This window comes from Protopterus annectens, chromosome 9.part0, assembly GCF_019279795.1.
Source record: "Protopterus annectens isolate FY-2018-M chromosome 9.part0, PAN1.0, whole genome shotgun sequence".
Lineage (NCBI taxonomy): Eukaryota > Metazoa > Chordata > Ceratodontiformes > Protopteridae > Protopterus > Protopterus annectens.
In genome coordinates, this window is record NC_056743.1 from 1,191,446,168 (window position 1) to 1,191,461,732 (window position 15,565).

Genomic DNA, 15,565 nt, shown 5'->3' on the forward strand with positions numbered 1-15,565 from the left:
GGAATCAGAAATGCTGGAAGAATTAGTCATAACCTCAGAGATGTAAATGATATTAATCTAAAGGCTGAAAGTGAGGAAGAGTTGCAGAGCCTATTGATAATCATTTAGTCCTATTAATTCTTTGCAACTAGATGGGGAAGAAATGGAGGCAATGACAGATTTTATGCTCCTGAGCTCAAAGTTCTCTGCAACCGGTGATTGCAACCATAACATTAATAGATGCTTTCTTCTTGAAAGGAAAACTATGACAAATCTTGGTAAGATTTCAAATAACAGAGACATCACATTGTCAACAAATGTCCATAGAGACAAAACTATGGTTTTGCAAGTAGTAACACGTTGCTTTGAGAGTTGGACTATAAGAAAGACCGAGTACCTAAAAATCAATGTTTTTTTGAGGAAACATTTTGTGATTCCATGGACTGAAAGAAGAGAAAACCTGCCAATACATGAGGAAATAAACCCAAATCAGTTACTGGAAGTCTGATACTAAAAATAAAGGCTAACATTCTTTGGCCACGTAATGTGAAGACAGGATTCGCGAAGGAAGATATTGCTGATGGGAAAGGTCAAAGGCAAAAGAAAAAGAGAGCAGCAGAGGCTGTAATGGATGGCGGCATAATTAACATCAATTTGCAAGGCCTTAAAAATCAGTTGTTGATAAACAGGCCTGATGTATTAATGTCCTTGACTTACTAAGAGCCAGACGTGACAGGACAACAGCAGTGTAAGCTAAAGCTGAATGTGAATATTCCCATATTTATAGAGAAATACTTTGCCTGAATTTAGGAGTACAGTTGTTTATCCAGTGCACACATAAAAGAAGGTTTATACTAATTATCAGTCGTAAATCATTACTATTTTTAATGCAAGACGTGGAGTATTCAGTTAATTGAAATCAGATTACAGTATTTGTTCCTATTTCTGTGGTGACACCTTTACAAAACTAAATGGAACAAAATAAAAACAGTAGTGTAGCTCTAGAGGACAACCATAGCTGCCATATGAAAAACATGAACAAGCAGTAATTGTAGATCCAGAAATGTCCATCAGTAGTCATTTTTTCCAAGTTATCCTTGACAAATGTTATACAAAGTGAACCAATAATAACTCTCTATTTTCACTGGTGTATGAATTAGTTATAAAAAATGTTCTAGAGGCAGTAGTCTACTGCAGCTAGAGAATGGTACCAATCTATATATCAAGTAAATTAATTTTGTAGCTTGAGAACAGCAATCCTAGCCATTCATGTTCTAAAATGTTGGACATTACATATAGGAGGGACAACCAGGGACAGCAAGGATGAAGCTCCTTGCTCAAAGTTTCACATTGAGGGGAGCTGGCAGGAGGACAAGTGTGAGTGACCATTGCCAGCTCACCCATTCTGGAGGAAGGGAGGTGGCTGTGGCTCCTCAGATAGGTGACACATAGCAGAAGCACTAAGTGTTTACTCCATGAAGCTGAAGTCTATTGTACAGATGCTGCCATGTGCAAGCCACAAATGAAGCTGAGGGGAAACATTAGAGGACAGTTATAATGGAATTAAGAAGAGCCATTGCTGGGGAGAGGGGTGCTCAGCCAGGAAAGAAGGTAGAGCATCCGTAGGATAAGCAAAATTTGGCCCACTCCATACAAACTGACTTTCGCCACTAATGAATTAGCTCATGGGAGTTTTCCCAGCAAGAGCAAGTGAACTGTAGGGTTCTAGCCTGCCCAGGACTCCCAGCTCCAACAAGCATAGAATGAATGGGCTGAATGGGTGCAGGTAGAGGAGGCATCGGGCTCAGTCCTGCAGGAATGCATAAAAAATGTGTTTCATGTTGTGGCCTCATAATAATAAAGAAATTGAAGGCTGCAGTTATTGTCAAATAGCCCAAAATGCACCATCACCACCAGCTCCCCACCACCCTTGTGAATGACTATCATTGTCACGGTAATGTACCTGTACTAGAATTATAAAAACTTTCAGAGATGCATTGTTCCTTATCATAGGTGATGCACATTCCAAGCAGCCAGGAATGATCTGAATGGAGTCCAAAGTAACAGCAAAGCTTATGTTGATGATAAGAATAGTGGTTACAAAAAATACCTTTCCAAACATGTTCAGAGTGGTAAATGTCTGTAATTCAAATCAGTGAAATGTAAGACAGTTTCAAACAACACTGTATGAAACATTTCATGTGTACAGTTAGCCATCTAGCTGCTGATTAAATTGATGGAAATGTAGAAAAATGTAAGTGAAAAGCTAAAGAAATGAGAATCTGATAAGCTCACACAATGCAAGAGAAAGATTATTTTGTGTTTGCTGATCATACTCCTGTACATTCAACAATGTATAGTAAACCAGCAGTTGTTAGTTAATAGAAAAATCTATTCCAGAGGGGTCTTAATAAAACCAAATGAGAAACAGTTGGTCAGCCCAGTGGCACAGAGATAAAGCCCTGGATACCATCCAGCTGAAGTGAGGTCAGTCAGTGGCAAAGGTGCTTAATGAAACTGGCAGGGATGATTGAGCAACCCTATGATACGTGGAAGGGTTGGACACTGGTTGCATGCTGTAGGAATCGTTCAGAGGAAGGGATGTGGTATGTGACCTGGGTGCAGAAGTGTGGGACATCAAGCCACTGACTGGCAGTCACCTTTGTTGAGCAAGTGCAGAGAAGCATGCTCTTGTCAAAGAGAGGACACTGTGGTCCCTGTGGTGATGCAGGTTTCATTTCTCCCTGCCCAGGGGAGGGGCTAGGCTAGAAAAATAACCTCATATATAGGATTTTGGCAAGGGCACAAGCAACCCTCAAGGCTGCCAGAATGACTTCCTGCCCTTCAGTGGCTCTCACTGTAGTAGATCTGATGGATGATTCCAACCCCCATGGAACTAATGGGCTTGAGTCCAATGGAGAGACCGGATGGTCAGCAGTCACTGGGACAAAAGGTATAAAAAACAATGAAAGACAGTTGAGAAGTTTTACCACAGACCAGAAGATACTCACCATAGACTATAACAATGGCAAATGACAATCGGGCCAAACTTTGTCAAGATCTAGATATCAAAGATATATTATTAACTTTAGACAGGATACTTGAGAGAAGTATGTAAATCAGGTAACAAATGTTCAACTAGTGACAGCCAGGAACCAACTGAACGTTAATGAACACCTAATGCTCACAAAGGAGTGATGATTGGCACTGTCTGTTCATTGTCTGTAACTCCCTCCCAATCCATAGCATGACACCTGCATGTGATTTAACCATCATTAGGAGAAGCATTGCTAACCACAACCATATGCAGAAGGCAATGACTACAGAACAGACCACTGCCTTTTCCAGAAGATGATGACCAAACAGTATCACGTTCCAAAGAGGATGACAGACAGAACTTTAGAGAGCTGAATGATCAAGGACAGCCACTGCTACTGTGAGACAGAGATGACAGTGGCATACTATCCACCAGTGGAAGTCATTGTCCTGAGTCGCAAAACTCTCAACTGTACCATTTTTCAAGACATACCTTTTTTCTGCGATTTGTCCCTATTTGCAGTCTTAATTTGTCCCATCACACAATTTTCTGAACCCCCCACATCACATGTGATTTCTGAAACTGTCTAGTACTTAGAAAACCACATTACATGACTGACATACTAGTGTCAGCAATAATTTAAAGAAAGAGGATACCTTTTTCAGAAATAAAAATATATGACCTTGTGTGGCAGACTTTTGAATTACAGTTCACTGAAGTCTATAAATTTTACACTGTCTCTTTAATAAAGTGCATATGTTTTCCATAATTTTTGTCACTCTCTGTTTTTTAAACATGTTGCTGAATAGTATCCCACACTCTTACAGGAAACGGGAAGAGTTATGTGCTATTTGGTACTCAAAGTTTTTACTAGTTAGTTGTCCAGATTTGTGGCTGGACATACCTACCGTTCTATTGTTTGTAAGTTGAGAGGTGTAACAAATTTCCTTCAGAAGCTAAATCCATGGGAGAGGTGGATTGTGATACAATCAGCAGCATGTATATTACTAAAATGAATATGAGGGGCATTTCAGTAACCATCCACGTCCAAGAAAGGCAGCAACACTGTGTGACAGAATTTTGGAGGAATGAAATGTTGTTCTTATCAAAATGACTTGAAGACAGTAATGCAAACACCATCTAAATGCATCTAAATAGTAAGTGTAACTGACAGCTTTAAGTTTTATTTTTGTCTCTGTATCAATTTAGTAAAACTGGCTAATATTTTATTCTTCTGCTGTGTACTTATTCTCAATTCCTGCCTACTAATTACCACAATTAGGTCAGAACTGTAGTAATCCAGTTTACCTACTTGTAAAAAATAAAATAAAATAAATTAAAACCTGAAATGTATGTTACTAACTAACTGCTTCTGTGTCATGTATGTATTGTTGATTTTATCTAAGAAAAAGTATAAATGCAGAGGATGTTATGTTATCATATCTACACTGAAAGAGTCATGGATATCTGTGTACCAGCTGGACATGCTATTTGTGAAGCTAACATTTGTGACTAAAGTTGTACTTACAATTGCTCTGGTCTCCATGTAATTAAGAATGCTCAAATACATATTTATACTTCACTGGGATCAAATTTTAGTAGTATTTGCATGTATGGGGTATGCAAGCTCATAGGTCTCAGAGCACTTTGCTTAACAGTGTTGTGTGGCTGATGCTTTGTTCAAGGCAGTTTGGTTGCATGGCAATTTTATAAATGCCAGCAATAGCAGCAAAACTTGTAGTATTAATGTCATTTGTTTGCGAATGTAGGCTTATAAAACATTGCTAATTGACTACACCTGTGATACTATATTTAATATATTCATAACTATCTAAAACTTTAATATAAACCGACAAAGCATTACACTACGTTGAATTTTGGAGCAACACATAGCACTTTCTAACTCACTTTAAAACGTGCATTGTTAATAGTACATCTTGATATTATTGTATTTATTTTATTTATTTCCTTTTTTGTACAATTTCTTTTAACTGTTTTATCTTCAAATTGCAAAAAAAAAAACAAAGACACAAAATGAAGGGAAGAATGTAAACTGAATAAAATGGTCAGCAATGTGAAAAGCAAATTTAAAGACTATGTCTGAGCTGAGACTTGAATGAAAAGTACTTGAACTGCTAGCCTGTTTCATTAAACACTTTATAAAACAGAGCTTCAGTCACAAAACTTCTTCAATTCTTTATGTTTTCATTTATCAGGTTGGAAGATTTCGCCTGTCTGATAGCAGCAGTGTTATCATAATAATGCCACAGTCGATATCACAGCAACTGTCTGTAATTGAGGCAAAGTTAACTTTGCCTATATTTTTGGCCTTGATAAAGAAGCTTCAGAAAACCAGCTTCAGAGAAACAATTGTTTCACTGCCTAAATTCAAAGTGGACTTCAAGCAAGATCTAATGCCGATAATGGAGACTTTGGGTAGGACAACATTGTTTTTCACTTCTTTTACAGTATTACCCTTACGTTTGTTTCTGTACCACATTATATATGTTAGTGTAGACAGAGAAAGGCATAAATATTCCAGGATGAAATTCACTGAGTTTTATCAGGCTTATATCATTTGTCCTACAGAAGCTGTTAAGTTGTAAGTGCATACAGCCAGGCCATATTATAGGAAACGCCTGAAACAGTAACAAACCTTTTTTACGAAGGCTATGCAAGTGAATCAGTGGGCTTTAAGGTTACTGCATATCCCTCTTTGCACAGGGCAGTCCATGTTTGGGCAGGTTTGCCCTGTGGGGAAAAAAAAGAAAACATGAAAATGGCAAACATCCTTAGATTTTACGACACAAAATATTTCCTAAATTTCCATTAGTAGTTGCATAAAACAATTATTTTGTATTTGAAAGATCTAAATATTATATGAAACAGCATAAGTATCTCAAATATTACAAAAGTAAGCTTTTATTTTGTGAAAATGTGAAATCAATTCCTGTCCACTGGGCATCGTGCAAAATCTAAGTGTACATACAAATGTCCTGTTTTTTGTCATTTGAAAAGTTGGCAACCTTAGTGGGCCTCATTTATTGGTAGGACAGAAAGAGAGAGAGCAAGCGAGAGAGAGAGAGAGAGAGAGAGAGAGAGACAGAGAGACAGATGTGCCATCTAGGGGCTTATATTTGGAAGTACAGCAGTACAGTGAAATTTGTAAGAAGGCTTTTCAAGCTTCTGCTGACGCCTTGAGTTGTAGCTTGGCTTAAGCACAGTGTGCAAATATTTTGGGTTGTTAGAACTACAAAAACACTGAAGAAACAACCTGTCTTTTTGCAGTAAAGATTTACTACAGTCAGGCAATAACCCCAATTAAAGCCTGTGAAAGAAAAACTCTGCAGTATGCAAAAGAAGCAACTGTTCTAACAAGAAAAGCCAAGCCAAAGCTCTGTGAGAGGTAGCCTATACTTTACATCTGACAAAACATCATCAATCATGTTTCTTGTTGCAGAAACTAATGATCAGTTTTAAAAAAGAGATGGCACACTTCACATTTCATTTGTTCTTTTATGGATACCTGCTTTATCATCTTCTGGGTCACCAGACAAATTCAGATTTTGATGTATCAGTTTACCAGACACCAACGTGGAATTCTAATCCCCCCAATTAAAATGTAGACAAATCATTTGTCTCTATGTCTATTGCAAGCTGTGCTCTATCACGAAAGGAAAGATCTTTACATGTTCATTGTTTAGCCCTATCTGTGGATGCATCTAGTCCTGACTGTCTTGGCTTCCTCAAAAAGTCCACTAGAGCATTTTATAAGGTGCACTAAAGGGTCTCCAGGAGGTGATTGTTTCCTTAGAGAGTTTAGGTTCTCTCATTTTTTCTACCAGAACACAGTCCTGCAGTACTAGAATGCTTCAGGTATATTTATTACACTATCTGCTGTTAGTCTATTTCTATGTGCAGTCAATCAATGCCCACCCCATCCACTGTTTACTCTGTAGTGACTTTCTCAGAGTATATAGAAAGAAAACTGTGACTCTAGCATATTTAAAACTTAAACAGCAAATGTTTGAAAAAAATATTGACTACTGGATAAGGGTCATGATATCAAAGTGTTGAAGAAATGTGAACAGAAGTCTTTGAATATTTAAAAAAAATGACTGGCATCTTACTGGTAAGACTAGGGTTTTAAGTCTGTCTGGAAATGTGAAATTGACATGAAACTATATCCTACTGTACAATTAGAGAAATTTACAATGTGTAAAACTGTAAGAATTATTATAGCAAATAAGATAGTATTTTTATTAAAATGGTCCTTGACAGTATGATTTTTCTAACACGTTTTTACCTGCTATGATGTCATTAATGAAGGGCATCTTCATATATTGTAAATGCAGCATTTGCAGATATGTGATAGAAACTAGCAGACTGCATTATTAATGGTTACAAACATATTATAAATTAATAATGTGCATGTGCTAATAACATAGTATATGGTATAAAGCAATAGTATACTTCAAAAACAATAAGAACATTTAAGTTGGAAATGAAGGACATTGTAGAGATATTCAACATAGCTTGCCTTTTAGCTCCATTTACTTAACATGTCATTGGACAGCGTTCAGATGATGTTAGTCATCTTAGATGTATGGTTTTACATGTTAACTCCACTATGTGTAGTGGCAATTGACATGATGTTACCCTATTAACAGTCTACAGATGAGACCCATCCCCCTGTGCTTTCCTGACACCTTCACTGTGTCTCCTGTTCTGGTTCTCCTTGTTAAAGCACTGAGAGTATACTGTAAGTGGACAGAGGTGATGGGTCAAAACCCCTCAGGGCTGAATGCTTTACTTTTAATGGCCTTCACTTTAAGTACACATTTCACACTATGATGCTGTCATGACTACTGTAGGTTGGCACATCACGTTACTTAACTGCATTCCACCTCTTAGGTCTGGGTCTCACATAATTTTACATTCAAGTACTATCATATCCCAGTCTCCACTGTGTCATGAATCCATGCTTTTGTCAGCAACTGTCTTTGCAGGCGTCTGTCTTTTTCCCTTTCATAGAACATTTATCTGCATATATATTGCCTTAAGTTGCAACACTACATCTGCAACGTAGCTTTGCCAGTGTAAGTGTGGCCTTGCAACTACTACTGTAGATGCTCAGGCACTATCAACGTTTACCACAGCTGGTCGTACTTTTGTCTCACCGCAGTGTAGTCGAACACAATCTGGCAATCTGTACTGTGGTCATGACTGGAAACTCTGTAGCAAAATCAGTCCTGGATGCATAGTAATAAGCCTCAGGACGCATCATGCACACAATGTGAACGATGTTGACTGCGCCACAATCACTGACAAAGTGATTTCGAATGCCTCAGTTTGTCATTCCTGATTTTATACTCAAACATTTAGTGTTTTAGGACCTCTTCTTCTTTCATGTTGGGACTGTCAGACAAGGCTTGAATTAATCCTTCAGCATTTCTGCTTCATTGTTTGGGATTTTTCTGAAAATATATTTAAGTTTGCAGCAATCTGGATGGTTGTCATAGTCTTCTAATGTTGCAGTTAACTTGTGTTATGGTCAGATGTGGTCCATAATGACCTCTGGTGCCTTTTGTCATTTAGGAGCATTTCTACAGTGTATGCTATTGCTGTTACAACATTACAAAACTAGTGTACCTGGGTTACAGTCATGAGTGTTTTTCAGTGAACTCTGTTTTCAGTGGTCTTCTTGGTGCTTTTAATATTCAATTTCTAACATTTGGAATCACTACTGCAGTATTCTTTGGTTATAGCAACTTCAGTTTTTTGCTGTGTGGCCCTTTTAGATTTATTAGCATTGGAATTTGCCTGTTTGGTGGTATTTTTATTTATTCATGCAATAGTTAGTAACTTAGTGGCTTCACCTATGAGTGGCCCCTGGATGTTATATGCATTATAATTGACTTGCTTGGTAAGAAATTTGAATGCATTGTATTTACTAATTTTACAGTTTTGCATTCAATTTTTCCATAAATTAAAACTCACTTTGTTTGTTTTATTTTGCATTTTTAGTTATTTATATGTGTCTGATTTCTTCTACTCTGCATTTGCTCAGATAATTGTTCACATTTTATAAGCATTTGGATTTATTCATATGCATTTTACTTACTTAATGCTTCATATATGTTCTAGTACTGTTTTTAAGTTTAATCATATATACAGAGATGAAGTAAATACTATACTAGCCATAGCTAGTCTACAGCAATGTATGTACACCTCTATAAGCTTGCTAACTACTAATCAGCACAATATGTACATAAAATCTAGCCTCGTGGCAGATTAAACCGTGTTTATAATATATGTTTGTCTATATGTTATGTAATTTCTGTGATTATAATATCTTTACATTTATATTTGTATTTGTTAGGGTTCAGGCATACTCAAAAGTCACAGCTGACTTCAATAGTGACTCCATGAACAGCAGCTTTAACAAGTTTTTTTTTCTTTAATCTGAATTAGTCACTGGGAAACTACTTTGCGTCAACATTTATTTGCCTGTGCACTACTTTGTTGACATCTCGACAGAAAGTACTATAGTGCACTTTACTGTCTATTTTTTGCCTTATGGTTTAGGTCATGAAAAGAGTCTTGGATCCTACCTGTTAAAAAAAAAGCAAACAAATAAATGAGTGAATAAGTAAGCAACTTGTGCATACACAGCTCAATTATGACATTCAGATCCAGTATTTTATGTGATTCAGCAATGATTGCATTACATTCTGCACCCATACCAAGTAGAAACAACACACCGCAATTACTTGCAAGCTTCTCTGCTTATATTTCTGACTGGTGTTCTTGTTTTAAAAGTGGATTACAACTTAAATGTCAGTATCAAATTAGCCAAGTTCAAGCTAGCAGTGAGAAACACATTGCCATACTGGCATATCAAAGTCCTCAACTAATCAAAACACTGACATCAGCAACCCTCACCCACATGAATATGCACAAAGGCACACAGACACCCCACCCCTGCATACACACAAACCAAATTCACATACTATGTAAAATTTAAGCAAGAAAACATACTTCTTACAAGGGGTTAAGCCCCCCCCCCATCCCCAGTGTGGGAAAAAGACCCTGAGGCCCAACTCTAAAATTGAGATAACCAGCACTGAGTCATGTAAATATTTATCTTGAACAGTACCCTCACTTCACTATTTTAATATAGTCTCCACCAAAAAGATTTTTATATACATTCTAAGAACCATTTCAAACATGCATGATAGCTCCAATTTACACATACATATATGCCAACACATACGCACACACACCCACACACACATACGCACACACACACACACACCCACACACATACATATATTGCACTATTCCAAATATACACCAAAAATCTTACTACCAGACATAGACTGCTTGAAGTGGATTATACAATCCCACACACAAAACCTTACCATGGCAAACATCCTTTTGAGCCTGATATACAGTACTCTCCTAGACCATCCATCTCATATACACTCTATGGTCTATGCATTCACACACATAAACCACAAAAAAATCAGATCAGTTACACCACACTTTTGAGCACTCTCACCAATTAATAAACTGCATACATAACGCACACACACAACTCATTCCATACCCTACATGCACTTCCTAGACACGTTTCTCTGGAAATCTCAAACACATTGACATCCCTGTATCTGTAAACATTCCTTTCTTATAGACTGTGAATCTTTCCCATAGAGTAAGAAATACAGCAACTATATAAAAAAAAATATGCTGTACCATAGTGGTTTCCTGTATGTCCAACATATTTTTGATGGTTATATATAGTACATAAACATACATATATGAAAATAGCATGAATTTAACAAGTTGGATCCAATGATCCTATGCTCAGTGGCAGTGGCAGCAATAAAAAGGATACCATATTTAAATTTTCTATGTTATACTCTTGTCCATTGTTTACTCTCCCAGTTTCATTGTTCCTATGAAGTGCTCTTTTTCATGACTTTATTCTACCAATTACATTAAGTTTGGTCATAGATTCATTTCTTTTATTTTACACATTTAACAACATGATTTATCTTACCACAGCTTCTGCACACTTGCTTCATCTAAATTTCTTTTTATGCTTATATCCACACCTTGTGCAGAACCTGTCCATGATGTTTATCAAGATCTTATTGCTTCCCATGATAAAGCTCATTTTGCCCTTCTTTTAATCAATTGAATAATTTATCTACTGGATATGGCTTTCTTGTATAGTGAGAATTATGTTGCAATATGCAGGTTTTATAGTTTAACTCTAACAATAAGTTAGTTTACTCAGATTTAGTTTAGATGTTAAGAAATGGTTCTATTTTGCCTCTAATGCTATGGATGTGATTTTCTTGGTTGTTCATTGGTTTATTTTAATTTTTCCCAATTTAAATAATTTAATTTCAAGGGTACTGATTTGTATAGATGCAGGGCCTGATTCAGAAAGGTTACTATGAGGTATACATGAGGTGTGTACCTCACAATAACCATGTCTGATTCAGAGACAGACCTTTCATGGTGCTACAACTTCAAATCATGCAGCAACCCAGTGGGCTGTCCCCATAGCCATGTTAGATGCTAATAAGGCATTCCAGGAGAGACATATGCTAATTAGCCATGCGCTGTCCCCTAGAACTGCCTGCAGTAAGTTATTTATGTAGCCAAATTGAAAGAAACAAAATGACTGACCAACATGGCAGTTAAAATTCTACAACTTTAGTAAAGATAGTAAGCTCTTTCACGGCACAGGTGCTACTTCAGATAAAAAAAATAAGTACAATGAAACAATCACACACGTGTGTGTGTGTGTGTGTGTGTGTGTGTGTGTGTGTGTGTGTGTGTGTGTGTGTGTGTGTTTGTATATATATATATATATATATATATATATATATATATATATATATATATATTCACTTTAGAAGCTCGAAATACTGAAATATTGAAATTCAGTATTTCAAGCCCATAAAGTGGAATCCTGAAAAGAGAAAAACCTCAGAAGTGCGAAATTTAAAACCTCAAATACTGGAAGTTTTGAATTTTGCACTTCTGAGGTTTTGCTGTGGTTATGGATTCAAGTAAGTGTGTATGTGTTAAGGGTTTTGGGTAGAGGCTGTTGTGTGTGTTAGTGTGCTTTGTTGCTGTGATCTGTGTGTGTGAGGAGAATGTAGCTTGTGTGGTGGTGTTGTGTGTGTGTTTGTATGTAGTGCGACCTCAGAGTTAGAATATTTAAGTAGGGGGATGTGGGGGGTGCAGCCCCTCACATGGGGGGTGCTGGGGTCTTGCCTCCCTACTTTTATGTAGTAGAGAGCTTTTACTTCTGTGTAGGGAGGAAGGTGTGTGTGTGGAGTAGAAGTGCGAAATTCAAAATCTCCGGTGTGCGATATTTTGAATTTTGCGCTTCTGAGTTTTCGTTGTTTTAAGGTTTCGACTTTATAGCTTCGAAATACTGAATTTTGGCATTTCAGTATTTCGAGGCTATAAAGTGAATCCATATATATATATATATATATATATATATATATATATATCACAAACACACACACACACACACACACACACACACACACACACACACGTACACACACAATTAAATTACCTATTAAGAGCACATGATTTCAATAAAGGTTTTAAAGATACAGTCTCATTTAACCCAAAAACCTTATCTGCTTACAACCATAAAATCCATCTAAATTCTGTACTTGGAATAATATTTTCATGACTACCACCTCGCAAGTTGAAATTCAACAATTCTAATACATATGTGTATCGTCATTATTAACTACATATTTTTTGTTTCCTAATATCATAAATATCATAAATGTATTCCAAAATGCATTCTTTTCAAGTGCAATTAATTTTCCCTATATAAAATCAAGGACACTTAATGCACTGTGCTAAATAAACTAAATCTGGACTTTTACAGTCAGCATAAAATGTTACCTTAAATACTTGTCCAGATTCAGGATGTGCAAACTGAGACTGAGAACAGATATATTTACAAGCACCACAGGAATTACATGGGAACGTACCAGAACATCCAGTTGACCTATTATCTGCTCTTAGAGATTGTCTATAACATAATTGTCACTTTAATGATTTACTATTTTTAAAGGAAAAAGATGGTCTACTGCCTACAATATTTTTAATGTGATCATTGGCCATCAATATAGGCCAATTTGTGTTAATAATATAGCATATAATGTTAACATCATTCGACTACTTCAGTGTAACTCTTGGTTTATCATAATCTGAAGAACTATCATGAGCTACATTATTCTTATTATTTTCAGAATCTGAGAAAAAAAGCTTAGCAGCACTATGTCTAAGTGACCAAACATCATCAATAGTTTTATCTACTTCAGCAGTGGAATAGCCCCATCTATAAAATTCTGTTGCATATCTTAAAAAGCCCCTGCCAGAAAATTATCTTTATTTTATAGTTTTGCAGGTCTAATAAACTGCCCTTTCAATACATTTCTATAAATGTGTCTCAGATACATACTAGATTTATGTAGAATCACATTTTTATTACAAGTTTTTTTTATATAAAGCAGTTGACATTTCTTTGACATTATTAAAACAAACACATATATCCAAAAAGTCAGTATAAAGTGTAGGAATAATTGACTGTAAATTTAAAAAAAGAGGTAGTGCTATGCAAATACCTAATAAAGTCATTCAAACACTGAATCAACCCTATTCAAGTTAAAAACACATCATCAACAAAATGTTTATAATATCTAATGTGTTTAGAAAATTTGTTATTATATAAGACAAAGTGTGCTAGAACCATAGTCTCATAACTATTAGCATACACAGTACTCATGGCAATGTCAGCCTTTTGCAAATAATATTTATCCTCAAATAAAAATACATTATTTTCTAGAATTAATTCAAGTAATAAATCATGTTAAAATTTACATGTAGTAAAGGGACTATGTGATGATAAAAATTCTCAAATATACTCAATTCCTGTATCATTAGGTATAACAGTAAAAAAGTGAATTCACATTTAAAGTAATCAATATCATCTTATTAGAATCAGTCAGTGTCCTACACCTTTTATATAGATCCATAACAAATTGTATGGAATTTAAAATGGGTCTTAAAAATGTTCTCTATATAAATAGATAAAGGTTCTGTGAGTCGGCCACAGTCAGATACAATGTGATGTACATGGGGTATATAGGGACCTTTCTGTAGCTTAGGAAGTCCATATAAAATAGAAATAAGAGGATGTTTAGAATGAAAAAAATTACAAAGTTTGTGTAAAAACCCACTCATGTGCAAGTCATAAATACACACATATGAACCTTATTAATTAACTTATTTACTTGATATTTGCCTAGACAAGTATATGCATCAGAGTCAGATAACATATTGGACGTCTGTTTTTATTTGACCATCCTTTATCTTAAGTAACCTCTCTTGCTTTGGATTATTTTGTTGATTTGTGTTTGGCTACATGGACCATGGCTGAAGGAGGTTATTTAGAGCTGGACTACAATCCAGGTTGCTCTGTTTCTCAAACACAACATCAAGAGTTGTGTAACATACTGGCTGTTGAAGGGAATCCACTGTTATATTTACCTGCCGATGATGCCACCATGTCAGGTTTGGACTTAGATTTAGGTAATTCCGAAGGTTTTCTGACCTCATTGAAAGATTTGGAAAATAAACTATATAAGTTTAAATGGTTGCAGTGGCAATGTTTGCACTTTGAAGCATATTTACATTTTAAAGTTGTACCACAAGGTTTCCGCATCTTTAAGATAATTACATATGGGAATATGTACCCTGAATTACTGAAACAATGGCAGTCCTTGAATTTAAACTTTTTTTACCCTTTGGTTTTAAATGAAGTTTTATGTTTAAATAAAGCCTAAAGTTTTAAATTTTCAACATTAAGGATTCAATGCTATCTTCTAGCTCAGTGGTGGTCAACTCAGGAATATTTTCTGTTTTTTTCTTACTTGTTTGCACCTGGGAAGACCTTTAGCAGCTAAGGAAGTTTTTTTTCTGCCATTGAATTTAAACTTGACCTTTGATTACATGAGATTAATTCTTGACTCTTTTAAGTCCCATTGAGACCTCTCTGTCACAAGAAATCAATATACTGCAACGTAAACTAATGACTTCCTATATGAGTAAATCTCAAAGATTGAGCTTAGAAGAAACACTGGGTAATGTACCAGCATATGAATCGAGGCTTAAGGGTATCATGTGTAAGAAGCTATAACGAGACATTTTAGAGTCCAGCAGAGGACAGATTTTTCCTGGCCAGGAAATGTAAATAGAGCTGACAATGCCACTGATAATGAGCATGATATGGTTGCATTGGAAGGGATTGCTGCACATACAGTTACTATTACAATGAATGCAAATAGCATCACTCACATTAATGAACAACATCCTATCCTATCCCTTTTATTGTTGTCATCACCAGAACCAATCTGGAAGGAGGAGATGTTCGGAAAGGAGCATTCCCTAAACTGAGGAAAGAGAGGATGAAAGTGACTGCAAACTTCATCACAA

The 15,565-nt window shown here is 36.0% G+C and overlaps 1 protein-coding gene across 1 annotated transcript in view; it reads left to right on the forward strand.

Annotated features, from left to right (window-relative positions):
* Nucleotides 1-15,565, forward strand: part of SERPING1 (serpin family G member 1) — a 373,810-nt gene that overhangs the window by 310,109 nt on the left and 48,136 nt on the right. Inside the window, exon 9 of the mRNA XM_044084098.1 lies at nt 5,233-5,452. Coding sequence (XP_043940033.1) covers nt 5,233-5,452 — 220 coding nt within the window. The remainder of the gene's footprint in view (nt 1-5,232; nt 5,453-15,565) is intronic.